This window comes from Lobosporangium transversale (genome assembly GCF_002105155.1).
Source record: "Lobosporangium transversale strain NRRL 3116 chromosome Unknown BCR41scaffold_86, whole genome shotgun sequence".
NCBI lineage: Eukaryota > Fungi > Mortierellomycota > Mortierellomycetes > Mortierellales > Mortierellaceae > Lobosporangium > Lobosporangium transversale.
This window is the reverse complement of record NW_019029064.1, coordinates 1-22392: the sequence shown is the minus strand read 5'-3', so window position 1 is coordinate 22392 and position 22392 is coordinate 1. Positions and strand designations below refer to the sequence as shown.

General features: G+C 42.6%; 8 protein-coding genes across 8 annotated transcripts; 2 read left to right on the top strand and 6 right to left on the bottom strand.

Moving 5' to 3' along the window:
* Nucleotides 1-1068: 1068 nt before the first annotated feature.
* Nucleotides 1069-2574, top strand: BCR41DRAFT_375925 (hypothetical protein; the record flags this gene model as incomplete). Its single annotated transcript, XM_022026991.1, has 3 exons — nucleotides 1069-1708; nucleotides 1846-2114; nucleotides 2248-2574. 3 exons carry the CDS (start codon nucleotides 1069-1071, stop codon nucleotides 2572-2574), a joined length of 1236 nt encoding a protein of 411 aa, XP_021875308.1.
* Nucleotides 2575-3211: 637 nt separating this feature from the next.
* On the bottom strand, nucleotides 3212-5934 carry BCR41DRAFT_426908 (cytochrome P450; the record flags this gene model as incomplete). Its single annotated transcript, XM_022030793.1, has 7 exons — nucleotides 5723-5934; nucleotides 5074-5517; nucleotides 4742-4952; nucleotides 4253-4583; nucleotides 3946-4118; nucleotides 3774-3784; nucleotides 3212-3642 (listed from the first exon to the last, which is right to left on the bottom strand). Exons 2-7 carry the CDS (start codon nucleotides 5468-5470, stop codon nucleotides 3212-3214), a joined length of 1554 nt encoding a protein of 517 aa, XP_021875307.1. The 5' UTR covers nucleotides 5471-5517; nucleotides 5723-5934.
* A 3136-nt stretch (nucleotides 5935-9070) lies between these two features.
* Nucleotides 9071-9396, bottom strand: BCR41DRAFT_290585 (CCAAT-binding transcription factor, subunit B; the record flags this gene model as incomplete). Its single annotated transcript, XM_022020346.1, has 2 exons — nucleotides 9071-9157; nucleotides 9289-9396. Coding segments are annotated over 2 exons (195 nt in total), but the record flags the coding sequence as incomplete, so codon positions are not given.
* A 1681-nt stretch (nucleotides 9397-11077) lies between these two features.
* BCR41DRAFT_426906 (hypothetical protein) lies at nucleotides 11078-13535 on the bottom strand. Its single transcript, XM_022030792.1, has 2 exons — nucleotides 12427-13535; nucleotides 11078-12329 (listed from the first exon to the last, which is right to left on the bottom strand). The coding sequence occupies exons 1-2, from the start codon at nucleotides 13507-13509 to the stop codon at nucleotides 11160-11162; spliced, it is 2253 nt and encodes a 750-aa protein (XP_021875305.1). The 5' UTR covers nucleotides 13510-13535; the 3' UTR covers nucleotides 11078-11159.
* Nucleotides 13536-13666: 131 nt separating this feature from the next.
* BCR41DRAFT_365258 (mitochondrial K+-H+ exchange-related-domain-containing protein) lies at nucleotides 13667-15080 on the top strand. Its single transcript, XM_022026135.1, has 3 exons — nucleotides 13667-14041; nucleotides 14133-14340; nucleotides 14442-15080. The coding sequence occupies exons 1-3, from the start codon at nucleotides 13781-13783 to the stop codon at nucleotides 14954-14956; spliced, it is 984 nt and encodes a 327-aa protein (XP_021875304.1). The 5' UTR covers nucleotides 13667-13780; the 3' UTR covers nucleotides 14957-15080.
* A 473-nt stretch (nucleotides 15081-15553) lies between these two features.
* Nucleotides 15554-17448, bottom strand: BCR41DRAFT_365257 (hypothetical protein). The gene has a single exon (XM_022026134.1). It carries the CDS (start codon nucleotides 17407-17409, stop codon nucleotides 15604-15606), a length of 1806 nt encoding a protein of 601 aa, XP_021875303.1. The 5' UTR covers nucleotides 17410-17448; the 3' UTR covers nucleotides 15554-15603.
* Nucleotides 17449-18780: 1332 nt separating this feature from the next.
* On the bottom strand, nucleotides 18781-19208 carry BCR41DRAFT_241926 (hypothetical protein). The gene has a single exon (XM_022020130.1). The coding sequence runs from the start codon at nucleotides 19169-19171 to the stop codon at nucleotides 18881-18883; it is 291 nt and encodes a 96-aa protein (XP_021875302.1). The 5' UTR covers nucleotides 19172-19208; the 3' UTR covers nucleotides 18781-18880.
* A 32-nt stretch (nucleotides 19209-19240) lies between these two features.
* On the bottom strand, nucleotides 19241-22262 carry BCR41DRAFT_402360 (Arb2 domain-domain-containing protein; the record flags this gene model as incomplete). The annotated part of the gene is made up of 5 exons (XM_022029302.1): nucleotides 19241-20853; nucleotides 20947-21440; nucleotides 21549-21596; nucleotides 21699-21846; nucleotides 21989-22262. 5 exons carry the CDS (start codon nucleotides 22260-22262, stop codon nucleotides 19241-19243), a joined length of 2577 nt encoding a protein of 858 aa, XP_021875301.1.
* Between the last annotated feature and the right edge of the window lie 130 nt (nucleotides 22263-22392).

Here is a 22392-nt window from a genome sequence, read left to right as displayed (position 1 = left end):
AGAGGCATTGCTGCTGACGATGAAGAGAACCCTGAAGAGAGTCAAATAGATGAACAGGTTGACCTTAGGTCCTTAGACGTGGTTATCTTGACGCCTGGGCGAAGCGCCGATATTGATCCATTCGATTCACTATATGAACATGGACAGTCACAGGCACATCACAGATATAATGATGTATACGCGAGGGACCCAAGCCTAAACAACCACCGGCTCATAGCTAGCTCCGGAGGTCACGCTAGGTATCATAGTCAGATGAGCAGTGGCGCTACAACTATCAAAGAGAGACATTCAGCCGAAACATCAGCTGCACATCTTTCTTCACTCCCTACATCATCTACCTCGGTCAGGTCATACCAGACACAGTCGCCAAGCCAAGACTATCGTATTAATGGAGATGAATCAACAGAAGACATGATGTTTGCGTCACCAGGCTATCGAAAGAGCATAGCATCGAGTGAACACAGCGAGGTGGCATTAGATATTGCAAGTCCATCATCAAGAGGATCATCTGCTTACATATCGGACAAAAATCCAAGGTATACAAACCTTCTTCGAGACGCGACACTAGTTATCGGGCAGCAGCAGCAGTTCCAAGGTGATAGGGCTGAGAATACTGAGAATTTGGGTCCAAACATGCACAGCTCAAGCAGCAAGGATAACCATTCTGATTACGACATCGGGCTTAGTTTGGCCTCAATGGAACTCAATATTGCGCCAAAAACTGCGGAGGCTCCGGTAACTGCTCCAACGGCTGAAAAAAACCCTGCTTCAAGCGGGAGGAACACACTAGTCCGTTCACGCTCTCGTCGGTTTTCTGCCCCAGATTCTAGCTATACATCCTTATCAGCGCCTTCGATATCAATTGGGTCTATGATGGAGGGTACGGTCCCACCGATTCAGGAGGCTAATCCGAGGGCGCCACAGACTTTTGCAGGATGGATTCAATCAATACAGGGCGGGCCTGAGGACACTGATGGCCGTTTATATCTACCAGGAGTACAACCAATCTTTCAACTTCAAGAGTCTAAATGTAATCTTGGACTGCCTCTTTTGCAGCACCATCCCACAATGCAGTCGTCCTTTCCTACAGCTGCTAATGAGGGTTCTATATCCGGCCCATCATTCAATCCATCATCATCAGCTTTCCAAAACCAAGCGCATTACCGACGCGATTATCGGCCGGGTGTTGTCTTTGAATACTATGAAGGCGAGTGGGACTGGCTACCAAACTTTGACGAGATGCGGCCTGATAATGTGGGGATTGTAGGCAACTTTATGATCGATGAGACTACGGAGCAAGACCTTTTTAGGCCACAGTATACACAACAAATTAGACGGCGATACAAAGAATCTGGAAACTTTGCAGTCCGATTTACAACTCATATTGATATCACTCAGGACGGAGTTTATTCGTTTTGGTTAACATCAAATGATGGATCTGCCATGTATGTGGCCAACACTTTGGTGGTCGAGAATGATGGTATGCATTATGCAACTGAAACGGAAGGGCGTATCATGCTGCAGGCTGGGAAACATCCAATGACAGTCGAGTTTTTTCACAAAAATGGAAAAATGCTCGAAGGATTTCGATCCACAGGTCCATCATTGGTGGTGAGCTACCGTGCACCTGGACCTATCTGGTCATTTGGGCTGAAGGCTGGGCCCAAAAAGATCATTCAATCGTCTAATTTGTTTTACGATCATGGAGGTGAGTTCCAACTTTTTTTTTTTTTTTTTTTTTTTGACCCAATTTGACTGACCAAAGGTCTAGTTTAGAAAAATATGGTTTGAGGTTTTTATGCTAATCTTTTTTTACTAATAACATTTCCACTGTCTCATGGTTAGATATTCGGTTAAAGAACCTGCTACGGGAGTTTGGTGTGGAGGAAGACAGATCTATCACTAATACTGATGTCGCTTTGGATGTGGACGATCGCATGATCGCAGGAGGCCCAAGGGCTCACTGGCCGCAAGGGTCGAGTAGTCATCACCATAGCTCAAGGCCAAGCCGACACAGGATCCTGAGTGGGGATATGGGTGCTATGCAACCATCGAACCGTGAGTTACATGTACAAATGGAGAACGCAAAAACGACTATTAAAGATCTAGAACAGGTACTACAACTTTATTTTATTTTATTTTATTTTTTTTTTTGAGACAAACGTTCATATAGCACACACCCTTTTTTTCTAAATATTTTTTTTTTCCATTGTGTCACCATGTGTCCTTATTCTACTTTCTGGTTAGATCATACGCGACCAGGCAGAGTCACATAAAAAGAAGATGGCAGAGCTGTACAACATTCTCCAGGAAACGCAAGCGCAGGTTGATCGTTTAGTTACAGGGCTCAAGAAGGCAACTCTATTTGAGACTCCACAAGCAACTATCCCAGCAAGCCATATTCATAGTCATGGTAATATCAAGAACCCGACATGGCGGAGCTCTGTTATCTCGGTTTATGTAGATGCAGAAGAAGACTATCAGTCACAGGAGCCTATAGAAAGCGCAGGTGGAGAAGATACTTCCAATAACGAGGTATGCTTTGATCCGATGCTTCAGTATGAATTATTCTGATTTTTTTTTTTCTCATCAATAATGCAAAGGATATAGACCGTTACTAAAGTTATTAATTATTGGGGTCATTTGATGGTTAGAATGAAACGGATAGTGATGGTATACTCACTAAGCATATTGCCGATGTGGAGAGACTTAAGCAGGTAAAGGCTCAACAATTATTGCATATCAAAGTTTTTTTTATATAGGAATCAATTCTAATCTTTTTTTTTTTTTTTTTTTTTTTTCCTATTGAAAATAGCTGTATTTTTTTTCAATGGCATTGTCAGTCAAGATGAACAGCGAAATGATGGGCAAGAAGACGCCAGAGTATATATCGATGAGCGTTCAGAAGCTGTATGAAGACTGCACAGTACATTCGAAGATCCCAGTAGAACGATGGCCTGGCTTTGTCAGTCGATATTTTGCTAGACGACCGACTGCATGATTTTCTTTTTTCGTTGTAGAGAGTGGGACTTATCTTAGAACATGTATACATATATATATATATATAATAAATAGCAATAATGAAATATACTTTTCTCATCGTAATAGGACCATATATTAACCTAAAAAGTATTATTATTCATGCTGAGGTATCCTTTAATTAAATTACTCGAAAACAGACTACCGATAACTATACATATATATTAATCTTTTAGACAGTTGCTGCCTGTGTGCGTGGCTGGGATCTCCGGAAGACCCTGACGGGCAAGCCCTCGAGCATGGGGAAGCTGAGAGATGTGGAATAGGCGGGTTCTTTTGTAGGATCCACTAATTCGAATTCAAAGTTCTGGAACAACATTCCGATTAACGTTAATGCCTGGACAGTTGCGAACTGTTGACCGAGACAGACGCGAGGTCCAACATGGAAGGCATTAAACTTTGCTTGTGAGGGCTTCTCGGCATTGATCCAGCGGGAAGGCTTGTATTCCAAGGCATCAGGGCCCCAGATACGTTCGCTTCGACCCATTACATAAGAACTCCAGGTAACACGCTCGCCCTTGTAGATTTTGGTTCCGTCTGGCAAGACATCATCCTTAACACACATTCTTTGATTGCGGGGTGCAGCAGGGAAGAGACGTAGTGCTACGTTTGGATAGAAAAAAAAAAAAAAGTTAGGTTACAAGTATCAAAACAGTTTTTCATTTGGGAATAAATAACATCTTGTAAGATCAATGTTCATTTTTTTTTTTTTTTTTTTTTTTTTTTAAACATACATTCATGGAAGCTAAAGGTTAGCATGAGCGAGTCCCAAAATACAGAAGAAATAGAAAAAAGGAGAAAGCAAACCGGAAGGATAATGTTATGTTAATTCCATAGTTGTCTTCACCATGTACAAGCAGGCTCTATGGGAACAGACATTAATGATGAGAGAGGATTGAACAATACCATGCTTCTGCGAACTTCTGCCTCTTATATGTCTCGTATGTAGGGTCCTGTCCTCCAAGGACATCGTCCGCCTCAGCTGCAAGTCCCTTGGCAATCGTTTTATCCGTACCATCGCGATGAAGAAGGTAAAACATCCATGCAAGTGCCTGAGCAGTAGTATCGCGTCCTGCAAGCTAGCATTTTTTTTTTTGTTTTTAAAAGGGAAAAAAGAAAGTTTAGACTAAGCCAACTTAAAAAGCTCGGTAGAGATCACTAAGAGCGTTAGGAGTAAGAAGAAGGGGTCTAAAATAGCATATTGTTCGCTTACTGTAAAGTTAAGGAAGATGTCAACAATATAATCATCCGAAATAGGCTGTCCATTTTCATCTTTGGCCTCCATACACAGCTGGAGGAGATCCCTATTCTGTCTGCGATGACCCTCTTCTCTGCGCTTCTGGATGAATTTGAGCGCATGTTTATACATGTATTCTTGATGTTCCTTAGCTCTCTTTCCCGTGCTTGTGACCCGCTCACGGATCTTCCAGAGAGGATCAATGAGGCGTTTAGTCACAATTTGTAGTAGGTCGTCAAAGGCGAAAGCAAATGGTACTTCTACCCCCAAGTCATCGAGGCATCCAAAGCTTTCTCCAAATGAGATTCTATTAACATGAGGAAGAGGGAAGAGAGCGAAGCCAAGATATTAAAAAAAAAAAAAAAAAAAAAAAAAAAAAGTTAATTTGATTGCTCCTATAGGGTCAGCAGAGAGCGAACGTTCTCCAAACAGAAACTTAAGTCTGAAAAAAAATCAGGTTCGTACGTTCCAAAGCTATCGAGTGTAAAGCGATGCATCAAGTCGTGGAAATCGATGGGTGTGCCTTGATCAGCAGCTCTGCCAAGATGTTCGAGTACTTTTTTACCCTCGACGACGAAGACATCACTTGTGTACTCGCGGAAGGCTCTGACGCTAAAGATGTTACTTGCAAGCTTGCGCTGAAATCTCCATTCATGTCCGTCAGCGCTAAAGATTCCTGATAGAAAAAAAGAAGAGGAAATAGGAGAAACAAATGAGTGAGAACACTTGTTGGGTTGGGATCTAGAGAGTCAATCTTATTCAAAACAAAATAAAGGATGAAAGAGTATGTGCTGTACCATCGCCAAAGAGGATACCCATGACATCTTTAAAGATCGGGCCTTTCTCATAATTCCAAAAGTTGACTTTATGAACATGTTCAATATTCTCGGGCGTATCAATCTGAACCATACGAACACCAGGAAGCGAAAGGGACCAGACAGGGCCGAGTTCAACGTGCAATTTTAGAAAGAATTGATACAGTTGTGTGGGAGGAACAGAGGAAATTAATGGCATGTGTCCCAAAAGAGGGACAGCGCCTTTGGGTTGCTTGAGATCAGAACGGCGATTTGTCCCCAGGGCATGGCCACGATACTTGTAGATATAGTAGGTCATGAAGGCCAGAACCAACTTGAAGCCGTTTTTGCGTGTGGCATGCATGAGCACATAACGAAACAGGGGAGTCAGGGCTGACATGTCGTACAGATAGAAATGAAAAAGAATGAGAGAGGAGAGGATTTGGTCTGCCAATCAATTAGAGGAGAGAGTGAAGGGTTCGGTACAAAAGGAAAAAAAAAAAAAAAAAAAAAAAAAAAGATATGAGCATAGGTTCTTTAAGAGAGGGAGAGGAGCGGAAAAACTGTGACTATGCATACTGAATAAAACAGGTTTGAAAAGCAAAGAACCGAAAAAAGGAAAGAAAAAAGGCCGATCGAGATCTCGAATTACATGCATTCTGCAAATATACTGAACACAAGAAAAAAGATATGCAGGAGTGCAGATCCAAGGAAGATCTACAGTACGCTAAAACCTTGTTTACTCCATGTACGGCGGCGTTATTGGGTCTAGCCTCTGCTCATATGACGGATCGTTTTCTAATTACAGTCAAGGTTTTTTAATCTTGAAATATCGTACATACATGGTTCATCTCAAGTCGCCAGAGTCGTGGCATCCTCTTGACTTGCATAAAAACCTCTCACTTTAACCGTCTTGAGATTCAATCCTCACAGACTGCGCTCCAAGTCCAGACGCCAATGACATTATGATAGTCGACTTCGACAGAGTTTTCCTCATCTTCGTCTTGATTTTTTTTTTTCTTCTTGATTGACATGGCCAATTCCTAGATCAGGGTTGATCAGCGTCTCCAAATCCCCAGAAATGGCCAAAGAGCTCGAGTGCAATCAAATTTATTTAATCCTCTTGATATTGATTGTTCACTTTGACATGCTTGAGTTTACAACAATTCCGAAGTATATTGGACACCTGCAAAGGGATTTAGTACGCTCGACGCATGGGTATAAATGTCGGTATTAATTACTCCAAGTATAGATCCTGTACAGGCTAACAAAGCCGGGTAGAACTCACTAAACTATTCAGCATTAGCGCTGAATGTTTAGATGCTATTTCCCTTCCCATTTTCTTCTCTCTCTGAGCTTATCTCTTTTTCGGACTTTGGTGGACCTAAAAAATTGAGGGCCCAAAATTCTCTACCATTGAGGGCCATATTCTCGGTTACCACCGTCTTCAGGCGGGTAGAGGACAAGGGATTGCAGTTTAGGGCAATAGCAGTAAAACTAGACAGCTTGACTTTTACGAACACCATACTTGAGTCAAGGTTCCAAGATTTCTAGATGGAGTAGGCTAGGACAGCAAGCGACTATATCCATAAGAGCTTCACTTTGTTGATACCAAGCGCGGCTTCTTGATGCTAGAGAGAAGAAAAGGTGGTAGAGATAAGGGTTGTTTCGATTTGTTGTGAAATGTGGGTAACAACAAGTCAGATGTGGATGTGGATGGTATGCCCAGAAACTATTAATCCTTGTGAGCGACAGTTCAGATACAGTTGGTTGTGAAACTGAGTTAGAGAATAAACAACTGAGATGGGTTTGAAATAAACCTATTTTAAGCGATAGTTGAGCGAGTCGTTGATGGAAATTGTATAGTTTTGGCGGCCGTGGTGACTGCTGACTCTTGGATTATTGAAAGGCAGCCCAAGGCTACAAATAGGTCCAGGTTTGAGGTGCGACCTTCAAGGTGCCTACCGACCCAGTGAGTGTTAATATTGTAAGGCATGTATTCTGGACCAAGTTGAAGCAAAGCGCGTTATCAAGGGACGTCTTCAGTGTTTTTTTTACTAAGGTACAGTGGATCTCACGATCAGCGATTGTATTGAAGTAATGGTATATCCGACATGCTAGGACAATCGTGTTTAGCCTAAAGGGCTGGAAGAATAGCCGTGCGTCATGTCTTGGATACTTAGCACAGAGAGAGCAGTAGCTCTTATTGTTTCCACTCGGCGTTTTCGGCACAAGGTTGTACAAAAGGACCGAGCGTTGCCACGATCTCGAATACTCCAAGCGGATGGGTTGACTGGACATTACAACCGAGATGAAAAAAAAAAAAAAAAAAAAAAAAAAAAAAAAAGTTGCATGGGTAAGGGCGAGGTACCTTTGTCACGCTGCACACGCTTTGACCCTCCCACATGAGGACATCACCCACAACTCCACATGAATATTGATCTTTAAGACAGTTTCGAAGATTCTTTTGCCAACAGAGCTTTCTAATCAATCATATAGCAATCATCATTTGTTGACATTCAAAAACAGGGGCGGCAACTTTATATTTACAGGGGATTTAGGCGCTCCCTTGGCGAAGCATCTCATGATTGTTTTGGCACATGGAACAAATTTTCGAGGGGTAAATTTGCCACCATGTATTTTAAATCTACACGGTTCACCAAGCCAGTTAAGCTCACTGATGAACGCCTTTGTGAGGTGCTTCCAAATGCAATGAATGCGTAGAATGACCACGCATCATCCTATGTGAATTTAAACCTATTCGATTTTCAAGGCCATGTCTTTGAGGTCAGGGGTAAATATGCCGCATTATAATGTAAAAACATTAATTCATGTCAATTTAATACATTTCTTTTATTAATAGCAGTCAGCACAGTTGCGCAGTCCGACCCTCAACATCAACTCTCAAAAGATCAAAAAAAAAAAAAAAAAAAAAGAAAAGAAAAAGGTTATGCGCGCTTGACAAAAATATAATTTAAACAAATAAACCCAAGTCAACTTGGATAGCATAAGAGGGCCTTACATCGCATACTGGCGTGCCTACGTTTTTCTTTCTTTTGATCCCTATAAAGGAACAGGTGCTGTCCTGACAGCGTACTTTTTTTTTTTTTTTTTTTTTTTTTTTCTAATCATCGCCAGTAGGCGTCAAGAGACTGCTACTTCCTCTATCCTCATGATGTAGTTCATCTTGCTGGTCACCATTGGCTAATGCCACTGCTGCCGACTCGGGGTTCAAAAGCGCACTTGTAGGGTCATATTCACTATTGTTTCCGTTTTCATTCTCACCGTTCGCATTGTTGTCAAATGTACCTTCTCCTACACTTTCGTTACCATCCGGTGTCGGCGTATTAGCGTTGGATGTGGATGGGGTCAAAGGGTGACTGGGATTGATGTTGTTAAATGATGGACGCATAGTGTTATTCTGATGATGATATTGGTATTGATCAAAATTGGATGCTGATGAAACCAGGCTGTTACCATTAATATCAATCTGTGAAGTGGGCATTGACATCATGCTAGCCATAGTATTATTAGGGCCACTTGCTGTCGTTGCTGTAGTAGTCGGAAGACCGCCGGATGAACTCAGGCTTTGATCGAATGCCTGGCTATAGGGAATTGTACCAAAGGGGTCTTGCTCGTAAACTCCTCCTCCTCGGCTTCGCCCTCCTCCTTGTTGGACTTGAAATACTGGTTGTTGTTGATGTTGTTGTTGCTGGCCAATTGGTTGATTACCTAGGAGTCGGTGTTGCAATGGTAATGGAATTTGGTTCTGCTGGCTCTGTTGCTCATGTTGTTGCCCTTGCTGTCCTTGCTGAGGCTGTTGCTGAGGCGCAAATGGCTGTTGACCTTGTTGGCCTTGCTGTTGTTGCATCTGAACTTGTTGCATCATGATCTGTTGCTGCTGTTCAGGAGTGTATTTGGAACTGGCCAAATGCATGTCTCCACCGACCGGGCCAACACCACCTTGGGCCTCGAAGGCGGCTTGTAGACGATCAAGATTGGCGATCTCTTGGGATGTAAGAAAACGACCACCTGGGCCTCTTGGTCGACGCATAGCATGTTTATGACGGGATTCATGTAGATATGGCTAAGTATGAACATTGAGTGAGGTACACGAGAAAATCGAATATTAAACCCTGGTTTGATGTTTGCAATAGCAATAAATAAAATACAATAAAATAAACTTATGATGATCCAATGCATTTGACAGCTTATTACTTTGCGTATTTTGGCCATACGGTTCATTTCCTCTAACTTTGCACGGGCTGCACGGCGCTTCAAGATGCGATGATATTGTTTAGCGTTCACATAGAGTGGTTCTTCCTCGGGCGCAGACGATTGAGCAGGTGGCAATGCTTGGTTAGTAGGAGGAGAAGGTCCACCATTGCCAGGATTGACAATGCCAGGAGTAGGATTGATCTGGCTTTGGCGTTCATGATACTGCGGACGATGGGAGTCATGATCCGAGCCAGTGGGGCTATGAGGGGCCATCATTCCTGAAGGCTTGATTGTGAGAAAAAAATTTAAATCGTGAATCGGATTTTGTTTGTCACTTACAACCATCAGAACATGTAGATAAAAGCATCGTACGGATTATATACATACCATGGATCCATAGGATTGCTGATGGAGCCCCCCTGTGTAATGAGCGCCGTCATGCTAAAGCACCGTGATAGCGAGTAAGGAAATATTCAGTCAAAGAGTTCAGTTAATTTGATTTGATTTGATTTTTATTTTTATTTTTTATTTCAAATCAGGTTCACTCACATGTGGGTGTTGTGAGAGATGGTATTGTTGTGAAGGATGGTTATAAACCATTCCCTGGCGAAATGATTGTTGCTGCATGTTGAGCAATAAGCTTTATTTTGTTTGGCTGATTGCTTGTTTGTGTGTTCTTTTGTGTAATGTATATGCGATGGAATGGTACAATAGAATCAAGAGGAGACAGGGTTGTGTTAGAGTAATGTAGTAACTTAAAGATGAGATCGAATGATAGGGCGAGAGAGGGAAGGGAGGACAAGCAAGAAGAGGATTGGATAGGTCGGGGCAAGCGGGGAAAAAAAGCAACAAAGGGTGGAAAAAGAGAAGAGAGTGAAAGAAAAGAAGGGAAAAAAAAGTTAAGCGAGTAAGAGAAAGAGGGCTTCGCTGGTTGGCTGTGATAAAGATCTGTTGTACACCGCAATTGAACAATGTTTGTCCTAGGACACGGGTTATATGAATGCGAACATGTATTAATGCACAAGTACAGCACAAGTATGTTTGTGTAAGTACTTTGTTTGTTAATCTACTACATGATCGCTATTAGTTGTTAGTTGTTAGTTGTTAGTTGTAAAGCAAAGGGAGAAATACACCGCCCTATAAGGTTCTATGGACACGGTTTCAATTCATTTCATAGTCATTTTTAATCACTGACTATTCTATGACTCGTATAAACAAAAACTATGTAATCGTTGTAATCATTGTAATCGTTGTAATCGTTGTAATCGTTGTAGTTGTCCCAAAAAAATAAAAAATAAAAAATAAAAAAAACCATAAAAATTAAAAATAAGGATATTGACTAAGCATTCTAACTGTGGGGTTAGTGATCTTAACCGAAATATATTTTATAATACAATTTATAGAAGTTAAAATCACTGCTGTGGAGCATGTTCACTTATTCTCAAGCTTACAGAAGTGGATGACGAATCTAATTTAGTTGGATTCTCTCAGCTTGCTTGGTTGGTATAGAGGTCAGTCGCTTCCCACTGAAACAGGCCACGGGATTTTTTTATAAAAAAAATTGTTCCAGAGCCAAAGATCGGTTTATGCAGCCTTCGGCTGTACCATGACATAAACTTTCTTGCACTGAACATCTTTTCTTTTTTGGCGGGAATTCATTCTTATCGCCATTATCATCGTCATTCGCACTTCACTTGCATTTGTTTTCCTCAAACAGTTAAAAAATGTCTCAAAAAAAATATAACGAGTTACTTTTTTTTTTTTTTTTTTTTACTTTATTAATACAATGGTGATGATAAGGTTGTTGCTAATGCTGATGTTGATACTGGTACTAAAGCTGTATGGATATCGATATCAGCTAAAATGCTCTGTTAAGAGAGATCAAGGCCATCTGAATCGATGATTGATTCATTATCCTCTGCAAGTATTTCCATCTGTTTAACCAAGGCTTCACGCGCCTGGTAGAAAGGGTCCATAGTTGTGGGAATTTTTAGTGGATTAGAAACAAATGGTTTCGTTGTAAATAATCCTCCTATCTCCGACGTCTCAACATCTTCGCTGTCATTCGCCGTTGATTCAGCTCTGCTCAACGTGTTCTCTGGTCCAGTCTCTGTTGATACAGATTCATTCATTGAAGTAGGACCAAGCATCTGATTTGAGGCAGATGATGACAATAAACCCGACAGTCCTTGTTGGTCGGATACGGTCTTTTGCCGATCGACTTTATAGAGCATCCTGCTAACCTTGACCACGTAATCATCCATGTCTTGCCTATTGAAGATACGCTTAAAGTATCGCCTCTTTGAATTTTTAGCAGATAAAGGCGGCAGTGCCACGGACTCTGCATCTTCCATAACAGACCCTGTTAATAACTCCTGTTGCTCTTGTTGCATTTGGCTCTTTCCTGCCTGTTTAGCAGCAGCTTTCTTGGCGGCATCAGCTACCGCTGAATACAATTCAATTTGACCAAGCCGCCTCGTGAGTTCCATTCGTTGCGAGTGGCAGCCCATCCTCATCACTTTGTTTTCTAACCCTGTCAGCATTGTTTGGAGAATGCGACAACCAGCTGGGCTGAGCGGCACAGGGAGATCAGATCCCTCGCCTGATCCTTGCTGGAAAAGTGACGATAGGAAAGTGTTAACCTGATAGTAATCTTCCAACTTCGGTTGCGTATCTGCACGCATGCGCTCAGGCTCATCAGAAGTATTAATAGTCTCAGCCACATTCGCGCTAGTTTCGCTCTCGCCTGGATTAACAGTCGATGGAGTGGATGAAATAGTAGTGTCTGGAGTATCGCCTCCATTCCTCTGGGATAAAGGTAGCAAAGTGGGTGGACGTGCTGTTGCTGCGGACGGAGGCTCTGTCTCGATTGGTTGTGGAGAGGATTCTGTGAAGGATTGCTCGTGTTGCTGAGACTCGTTTGTCAATCCAGTGGGCCTCATACTATAAGTTTGTAGTCCGTCCGGTACCTTAGGTTTCTCTTGAACAAGATTCTTTTGTCTAACTCGGTCCAGTAATCTCCTCGAAGCTAGCTCGAAGCCCTAAATTAAATAAAACATATTGGCCGAATTGCTTTCTTTAGACATTTGCATGTAAGTTATATGTTGCTCTCAAATAGATACATGAGGTTTGTATTACCCTATGATAATACATCTCCATTCGGAGGCTCGCTCTCTCAACATCTATGTTCTTGATCACTTTTGCCGCGTAGTCAAGCTTCTCTCGTGAAAAAATATCTTCTGCATGGATAGTTCCTTGTAAACCATACCAGTCTGCGCTCAATGGCGTCTGTGGATCTTGCCAAGATGTTGAAACTCGGTTCCTTGGTGGAGTGTATTTGTCATAAGGAAACGCATGTTGCAAATATGGGTATTGCATTGGAGGGGGGTCAAGCAACCAGTCTGGCCACACCCCTGATTTCAACTCATTATCCAGCGCTTCCTTTGCTTTAGGCAAGAGAGAACCCTTATTAATTTTGTTTCCAATAAAAGCTCTATCGATTTCTTGCTCTCCATCGTGCTTCCTTCTATTCTTGTCAACCTCTTCGTTGTCCTCATCGAACTCACTATAATCGCTGCTATCATAAACTTCTTCGTCGTCATCTTCATCTTCACCATAATTATCATTGTCATCGTCACTATCATCATCCTCATCAAGGCCTTCCCCTTCACCTGCCTTTCTACGAGAATCTTTCCGGATGGGTTTCAAAGAACTTTGGGCTTGTACACTCGTTGAACGAGTATTCTTTCGCAGGATTCTGCACCACCTGTGCGCTGTTGGAATTGTTCTAGTGTCTTCAAGTTTATGATCAACAACCACACACCCATCTTGCGAGACAGTAGGTTGTCGGCTTTTAAAGTATGATTCCCATCCCTTTGCACGCCGAGGTTTGTACTTGCCACGTTTGGACCGAGGCTTTCGCATAGGTTTAGGGTTCGTTCCCACGGATGTCGTTTGTGCCCTTTTATCTTTTTCTGTTGTCTCCCCTTGGTTCTGACCCCCATCTTCACTATCAGAATCACTATCACTAATGTCCGTGTGATAACTTAGTTCAGAATCCGAGCTTTCTAGTACATTGCTTTGGCGTTGCCGCTTTGTCGATGGCGAATAAGAGTTCGCAATGGCGGGTGGTGATTCCTTGCGACGTTTCCTAGCCTCTAGTACTTTTGAAGTTGGTCTGGTGGAATCAGTTACTGCTTTTTCGACCGTTCTTGCCGACATGACATCAGGGGGTAAAAAAGACAAATCGAGAAGGACAGAGGCAAGCATTCTTGAGCAAACATACTTGTGTGACTGCATTACGCTCAGACTTTTGGAAAAGGTCTGCAAAAGGCAAAAAGGGACCGATGACGGCAATTTTGTCTGTGGGCCATTTTATATTCTTTCTTTCTTTTCTGTTCATTGACATTTGTACACATTCCTTCATTACTGTACCAGGAACACACATACTTGCTCTTTTGCTTCCCTCCCCTTGCCCTTCTTTCCCCTTACGATGAGGATATATCTGATCCCGCTATCACGCAACGTCAAAGCATTACATTGTCACTCGACTATAGCACCGTCCTCCTCCTCGTATCTTAACCGTGCCACAACATGGGCAAGCAAGAAGTGGGAGAATCTTGGAAAATCAGAGCCGGGTAGCATGAAGATTAAGCTCTATGTCACTGGATCTCGAATGCTTGAGAGGATCGAGCATAAGGAAACATTTTTCAAAGAAATTCCAGCAAAAGAGGACGTAACCGCTACAACCATGGTATACAGATTATGTCATCGTCTTTGTTTTTTTTTAGAAGAGAGAATTATTTTTCACCTTTTTTTTTTTTTTTTTAATGGACCATATTTAGATCCCTTTCATGTATCCATCTAAGGTTTCAGAGAATCATGTGCGTGCTGAATTCAAGGATCTTATTGAGCAAAGGATACCGTACCACCGCAAATATATGATCTACTCGGCTTTATGCGTACCTGTTACATCTCTCTTCACTATCGTGCCTCTGATACCTAATATTCCATTTTTCTATAATGCGTTCCGACTCTGGAGTCATTGGAAAGGTACATGCAGCAATAATGTTAGAAATCGGCAGTCATCTTAAACTACTGCTTCATACGCAGCAGAGCCGCTAAAGTTTATTTATCTGAATCTTACTCTCAAGCATACAATGGTGCAAAGCATTTAGACTCGCTGATCAAGGCTGGAACAATAGAATTCCAACCGAGTGATATCCTTAATTTGGGACTGGCGCACGACCCCGAGTTTGCTGTCTTCTTCTGGGGATCAAATCAACTCTCAAGGAAAAGACATGCACGCCACAAGCCCACCCAACAAGATCCTAATGCACCAGTCATCGCCGAGTCTTCTGGAGAAGTAACCCCCACATTAAACAACTTCAAGGATTCATCCACAGTGACAGCGGGATTGACGGGAGCAGCCCAGGCGAAAGCACTGCACAACACGACGACAGCCAAGTCGGATGACCCCATGTCGGTCACGGATCATGTAGCCTTAGAGGGCTTTCTCACGGATGCAGAGGTCGCAGCCATCTGTGAGGCGTTTAAGGAGGCTCCCCAGATGTCACGGGAAATCAAGCGAGCCAGGTTCCAAGAGGCTGATAAGTTTGTGAAGGAAAAGTTATTGGATAAAAGTAGACAAGGGAAGAAGGAGGAATAGAGCTCACTCCAGCGTAAATGGATATATTACAGCACGACTTTCATAGAAATATAATAACAGCATAAGTTTACTATAGATCACACAAAATACAATAAAAAAAAGCGCAGATTGCATGCGCATTATTAAAATGGAGAATCAGCAGTTTCACATCCTGACTACAAATATATTTGTATAAAAAAGTAATAAAAGACTTTATTCTTCTTTCGTAGTTTTTCTTCAACATCTCGTCCATGCTTGCAATCTCTCGAAGTATTTTGACAGCCTTCTGCCGATGTGATTATTACTAGAGACAGTATTGGAGATCTCTTTGATAGCTTTTTGGAACGCCGTAGCCAGCTATTCTTGTATTTTCCTGAGGATGATAGATCCCTAATTATAACTGGATATTCCTTCCTCCAAAATTAGCTTCTACCTGGAGCAGAACAAGGTTCCTTTTTATATGATACAACATATCGCCCTCAAACCGCCTGATTACCATTGCTAGAGCATGGTTTTTCCATTACCCTCAGGAAGCCGAGTGGTCTGGCAACAATAAAAACAAGAGCGGGAGCTTTAACAATGGTATTGAAAATAACTAAACCTGCATAGTTTAATTAAGGCGGAACATGTATTATAGAAATGAACAAGAGAATACTCTGTTGCTATTCTCAAACTCGGCTTCCTCTCAGCTTAAAAAAGACAACTCTATTCAATGACATTCGACGAAGTCTTGGCATGTGCCTGACTATGGAAGCAATATGCTCTTCTAGGGCGGGTTCGAGTCGTAGCTTCGTTGAACAGCGCCATATCCACAATGTGCCATCCTCCTCTGTACCCTCAATGTCACCAATCACACGTTCCTGTACACTTTGAGACCCCAGATTCGATAGATAGAGTTCCTCTAGAGTTTCTAGACACGCCCACTGTCCTTTAAATAATAATATATCATTACAATCATCTGTTGATGATTGCTCCGTGTCTTCATAGAGCCCCAAGTGAATATTCCTTAATCCTTTCTGGCTTGACAAGACCATCTGAATTCCGATGAGCGCTTGTTGATATTCATACCTTTCTTGTTCCCGCTTTAATTCTAGTTGTAATTGGCGCTCTATTTCCCGCTCCAGTTCTAGTCTCTTGGGATCTTGACACGGATTACTGTCAACTCTTGCTGCTGCCGGTTTATAATATCTTCGTTGCATTCTCAATTCAAAGATTTCTAATGACTCAATCTGGTCCGCCAAAACCTGTCCACACAGTTCACCAAAGCTTGTGAGCCTTGCTCGAAAAGAGATGAGTGCCCTGCTCGCGTCCCTTCCGCCTCCTCTTCCACCTGTCAGGATAGTTTGGATGAAGTGAGCCACATCACCGTCCTCGACTGCATCCGAAACCCTTGTTTTCTCACTCTGATCCTTATAATGATTCACATCCAATTCCATTATCTGAAGCCTGGGACAACTAGGAATTATTGTTGCTGTCGTTTTATCCTCTTGTACACATAAAGGTATTCGGAAGTTAAAAATGTGTAACTCTTCAAGATTTGGACAACTTTCAATAATTGGCATGTATGATAGTCTAAGATCTCTTGCTGAAGTAATATACAAAATAAAAACCGTAGAGAGGTGAACAGATGGCGGTACTATTGGAAATGATGATAAAGGTAATAGTGATAGTCCTGATGGTGATTGAGATCGGTTAGGGTCCAGAGTCGTTGCTCCAAGACTTGAATTGACAGTAGTAGAAGTGGTAGGCTCGAGCTTGTAAGAAGGGGTATTGGTAGAGCGTGCATCGACGACATTATCCAACACAAGTGTCGACAAGTTTGAAAACTTGTTCAGAAAATGAACAAATGGAGCAGCTCCTGGAATAGACCAGTAAGACAAGGTGAGGTGTGAGATTAATGTCGGCATGTCTGAGAGTTGCATGGTCCGACGCCTTCCCCAGTTGCTGTGAGTTTTACTGTCTAGTTCCGGTTCGCTTTCCGAAAGATCTAACATGGCTGGGCTCGTCCGCTGGTATTCCGTTCCTTTCCAATGCAATTTTGATATTGTAAGCGGCTGGTGTGCATAGCGGATGAGGTTGTGAGTGAATACATTGCTGAAAGTAGTGCTAAGTTCATGCAGTGCTGTGCAATCAAAGGGTCCATGGTGTCTACAATCGATAATGATGCGAAAGAGATGACTATTCCGGGAGATGATATGGTTGGGTATCTTGATCATACAGTTGCCGTCGTAGATCTGCCATAAGACAGGCAACAGTCCAGCACGCCACGTTTTGGACACAGTGCTATGAGATAACAGTTGTTTTGGGTTGAACTCATAGTGGGTATTATTTCCAAAGATAGAGGACGAAGATGAGCAAGGGGACCAAAGTTCAACAAATTGTCCGACCAGAGCAATGATCTCGTGGATCTCGAGCGGATTCTGTGGATCAGAAGATGCAGGGGCAGGAGAAGTGGATGATGCCTGCTGAGGCATGGGAGAATAAGAAATAAAAAACAAAAATGACAAGGACCCTCATTCTAAGAAGCAAAGTGACTAGATAGACGGAAAATTGTCGCCTATTTTTTTATTTTTTATTTGACAAGGATTGACCTGTTTGAAGAGCCCGTTCCTTTCCTTTCTTTTTCTTCACCATTTTCTTCCACCAGCTCTTTATTTTTTAACACTTGGTTGTCCTCATTCCTCCTATTCGCTAACACACTTTTCTTTTTTTTCGGCGAGGGTCCTGAGCTTCTGCATCGATTAATCTCTATTTATTGTGTTCCACCTTGTGGAGAGCATGTTGGATAGTCGGTCGAGGATCAACTTTATTCTGATTATGGTAAGAGGGCTTACACTGGCGTCGATGCCATTGCCTCCACTTCATAATCGCCCAATAGGATTTAGTAGGATGAATACTATGATCACGTGGGCACGGCTGTTAGTGTGGTAATGTTGATGACAATGCTCATCGGGTCGACAGTACTGACGAGAAAATACTCTTTGATAGCCATCTTCACCTACTCCACTTTACTTTTCCTTTCCTTCTCCAAACCCATATCTGTTAGCCCTTGGTCCGCAGTAAGAAGCTCATTGTACAACATGAGACCAAGTTGGCCTTTAGCAAAGAAATAATAGCTCTATTCGATGCAGTGATTCTAAATCGAAGATAGTGTCATTTAACCCGCGGATTCTACATCATATACACCGAAACCTTATTGGCCTCCTCCCCATTGATCATTTGTGATATCGTGGTGCATGAATCCAATTCATTCAAAACTGTATCCAAACGAATCGCATGTTCCAGTGGCAAGAACATCATGAAATATGCTTCCAAGGTTTATTCAAATAACGAAAGCTTCAGGCGTAGCCAGTAAACGATTGTGTTTTGAGTCCAAATGTTCAGCAGTTAAGAGTAGGATCATGTCAAAAACACCTTTGAAACCAACAGTTCTCATCAAAATCCCTACCATGACATTAATTCTGGATCTCGGTCCCCATAATGGCTCCAACCTCAATCAATCCCCTCATGTCTCTACTTTCACAAATGAGCACTGTATTCAACATAGTGGTACAAGCAACCATTGCTCATCTTACAAACGAAAAAACTTTGTCAACAAGGGGCACAGACCATCTCTGTAAAGAGGACAATACATGACTGCATTTCGAATTTGTTCCCAATGTTCATCCAAAAAAAAAATTGTCCCCACAGGTTCAAAATGAAAAAGGGAAAAGGAAAACGAGCCACAAGACCCTGACAAATGCATAAAAGAACTTGCTTTCCTCTCTTTCCTGAATCCCTATACGTAGCGCAAATGGGGCTGCCTAGTAGTGCGCACCTAGTACTCGGCCCTTACGCGCTACGTATCTACTATTCAAATTATTTCCTAAATCTAAAAAAAAAAGAGATAACAGTGTTAAAGCTCATAGGATGATGATCTTTCAAGATGAGTTGTTCTAGAGTTCGTCAGGCTCCAGGTGGGGAGCACAAGCACCGGACTACATCTACATGGTATGCACAAAGAATAACCACAGCAAAGATGGTCAATAAGGTATTTTTTTTAAAGTTTATTTGGAAAAACAGGCGCAGACATGATATTAAAGCAACAGGAGGAAAAAATGGGTTGTGCACGTTATTAGACAAAGGTAAGGAAAAGATTTTAAAAAAAAAAGCAAATCTACACTCCTTACAAATACAGCATAACAAAATAGACCAAAAACAGAGATTATGAATGGCATCGACCTCTTCTCTCATCATCAATTTAAGTACTAATACCTTCAAAGAACAAAAAAAAAAAAAAAAAAAAAAAAAGGGGAGAGGGAGGGCTTAATGTGGGTGCTGCAGATGATGTGATTGTTTCACCATAGTAGAATGCTGGCGCTCGTGCTGTATAGGCTCGTAGTGATGTTGTACGTGCGAATGTGAATGCTGTTGTGGATTTTGGTAATGACGATGCTGTTGCTGTTGCTGTTGCTGTTGGGTATAAATTGGTGGTGGTGGGCCGTGCACGTCATACCCACGGTCTCCATGTTGCATAACCTTTTGTTGCCGTATCTGCTCCATCTCCCAACGCTGCCTCTCTGCCTCCACATGTCTATCCATCTCTGGGTGCTGTTGCCTTGGTTGTGGGAACTGTGATTGTGACTGCGGCTGCGGCTGTGCAAAGTGGCTACCATATGGATCAGACTCGATTTCAGAACGCTTCATACGATTAGGCGAATTCATATGATGTTGTTGCTGCTGTTGCTGTTGATGTTGTTGAGACCGTCCAGAGTATCTATAGTTTGGGCTCAGATGTGGCGCTTGATGCTGTCCATTGTTGACTGGTGGTGGCCCTTGCGACGAATATGATCCACGTTGATAATGCATTGATTCGTATGGCTGATTAGAGGCTGATGTTGAAGGTGGAGGACCAGACCTATAACCGCCATTACTCTGCGGTCCGTACCCCGTTGAGTAGTGTTGGTGCTGGGGTGATCGTTGCTGCGGGTTGGATTTCAAAGAGGAATGAGGAGCATGAGGGCTACCGTTTGAGGAATATGTATGGGGCGGCGTCATTGTCGAGGGAGACACCGCTGCACTACCATTCGCTGTGGATGGTGTAGGGTAATACTCTCCAGGCCCCGCCGACCGTGGCACTTTCTTGTTGGTAGCTTGCTCAGAATATGGGTGATTCTCGGACCGGCTATGCTGATGACGATGATGTAGCGGATGCGTATCCTGATCTGGCTGCTGCTGCCGATACTGCTGTTGACGCTGCGATTCGATGTGCCGTTGTTCATCTATATACTGCTGCTGTTGGTATTGTTGCTGCGTGCTCACCATGGGACGTGGTTTCATCTCCTGCAGTTCCATCATCGGTTTTGGATTCGATGCCCGTAACTGAGGACTACCACTTGCCGCAAAGGACCTTGATGATCCAGGTTGCGTCATCGATACGGGACCATTTTGAGAACGTCCATTTGGAGATGGGTATGGTTGGCTTCGGTGCTGTTGGCTTACTACCGACGAGCGGTCCACAAGAGGCTGTGCATGGGGACGCGGGGTACTCATGCCATTGAGATGTGGCGATCCTGGAAGTGAGGATAGTGGGTGGGGTGGCTGTGACCGTGCGACTTCAACTTTTACTGGTGTCAACGGCGAAGAAATAGGAGAGGGAGGCTGCAGTCGGTTTTGCGGGCTAGTATTTGATTGTAGTTCTTCCTTGGGTGGAGTGATAGTCATTTTGATTTCCTCGTTTTGTGAATTGGTTGATAGGTCATCATTTTGAACGAGGGTTGGAGCTGGGTCTGTCTCCATGGGTTCTGGATCTTTTTTTATATCCAAATCTGAGTCGTCTCCTGAAACCGCTGGTAAATTGTCAAGTCGGTTCTCAATGTCTTTAAAAATTTTCCCTTGCAGATGATGGAGCAATACGGACAGTTTACTTGTACTTTGCTCTAAAAGGATCCCAGATAATAGACGGATCAGTCTATTGGTACGATTTTAATATTGTGGATATGGGGACTTGATTGATAAGACAATATCCATACCTGAACGGATCAGATTGCCATTTCTGCTGTTGGGCTTTTGCGTTCTCTCCCAGACCGGATGGTCATCTGTCAAAAATACAAATGAATTTTCAACATACCAAGAGCCCAGCTTCTTGGTCACCATCGGTAGGCTGTCATCGCCGGGCACCATGGTTACACAACTTACATATTTGATAATCTCCTTCTGTCGTTCATTCATGAAAGCCACCATACCATAACAGCCGAATCCAGCAGCCAGTAATATTATCCTTCTGCCCGTATAGCCTGTAGCAGAGACGTAGCTATCCCAGATCTCTGAAAGAATGGATGATAGTTTGTCTTTCAACGCCACTTTCTCTTCATCAGAGGTTGGTTGGTATGGTAAGACGACATCGATAAGCTCATTTCCTGAATCGATTATCCGTCTCACATAGTCAGTTACAGGATCTACCAGGAGAGACTTGTCTGTTCGAACGATATTATTATGTGCCAGCGTCTTTGCAGAAAACTCGCCGCTGAAGGAAGGGAGTTTATAATGGTGCCATGCGATGATTAATTTTGCAAGTCTAGAAGAGTCGTCAAGAACACAAAAGAACACTATGCAGACTGATATCATGACTTACAAATCATGGACGAATATATACAGAGGCTTCGCGTTATATGTGCGCCGCCTAGTATCACAAGGTAATAGATTAGCAGTAAAGAATGTTTCCGTTAGAATTCAGATATTTGAATTGGTAGCAAATAAAATGCCGTTAAGGGCCAAAACGTACGTGCAATAAACGTTGTCTAGGAATGCATTCTCCTGGTCGCCTTCGATCCTTGGCATTGGAATCATATCGTGTCGCTCCCTAAGACAGCGTTTCCTGTATATATCGAGAATCTTGTTCATTCCAACTATGGATCTAACTCCCGCAGAATCTAAAGTGTAATAAACATGGCATTTATATATAGTTGTATGTATTTCTTTGGGTTATTCTAAAGACTCCTGACTTCACTTTGCACCTGGCTTCCTTAATATTAGGTGTCTTGTGTTGTCAAGGATATACGATATTTAAGGTACCTTCAATAGGGTCAATAAAAGTCTGAGGAAGGCTCTTCCAATATCGGGACTGGACTTCTATAACATCTTGAATTGTCTGAACGCACATTGCATTTGGGATGATTGGATCTAGAGGCTCAATTGGGTCATTTAATAAGGCTTTCGCACATGCTAATCCTGATACAGCAATGGAGTCCAAATTGTATCCGCCTTCTAGCGCCAAAATAATTTTGCCTCCCGCTAATGACTTGAGCATGTGCGTCATGTGTCCATATGCTGGTGGTGTCACTAGCATTTGACCAATATGATCGCCTAGAAAACGCAGCACCAGATTAGTCAGGCGACGACAGAAAAATAAAAATAAGGGCTGAAGATGAATATCGATCTCAAAAGGTTTGAAAGTACATCCTCAACTCACCTTTGGC

Coding starts and splice junctions, on each gene's coding strand:
- BCR41DRAFT_426906 (XM_022030792.1), bottom strand. CDS start 13,509: ATGTCGGCAAGAACGGTCGAAAAAGCAGTAACTGATTCCACCAGACCA. Junction 12,330..12,426: donor TGGAGATGTATTATCATAGG/GTAATACAAACC, acceptor TATTTAATTTAG/GGCTTCGAGCTAGCTTCGAG.
- BCR41DRAFT_365258 (XM_022026135.1), top strand. CDS start 13,781: ATGAGGATATATCTGATCCCGCTATCACGCAACGTCAAAGCATTACAT. Junction 14,042..14,132: donor ACGTAACCGCTACAACCATG/GTATACAGATTA, acceptor GACCATATTTAG/ATCCCTTTCATGTATCCATC. Junction 14,341..14,441: donor ACTCTGGAGTCATTGGAAAG/GTACATGCAGCA, acceptor CTTACTCTCAAG/CATACAATGGTGCAAAGCAT.
- BCR41DRAFT_365257 (XM_022026134.1), bottom strand. CDS start 17,409: ATGCCTCAGCAGGCATCATCCACTTCTCCTGCCCCTGCATCTTCTGAT.
- BCR41DRAFT_241926 (XM_022020130.1), bottom strand. CDS start 19,171: ATGATGAGAGAAGAGGTCGATGCCATTCATAATCTCTGTTTTTGGTCT.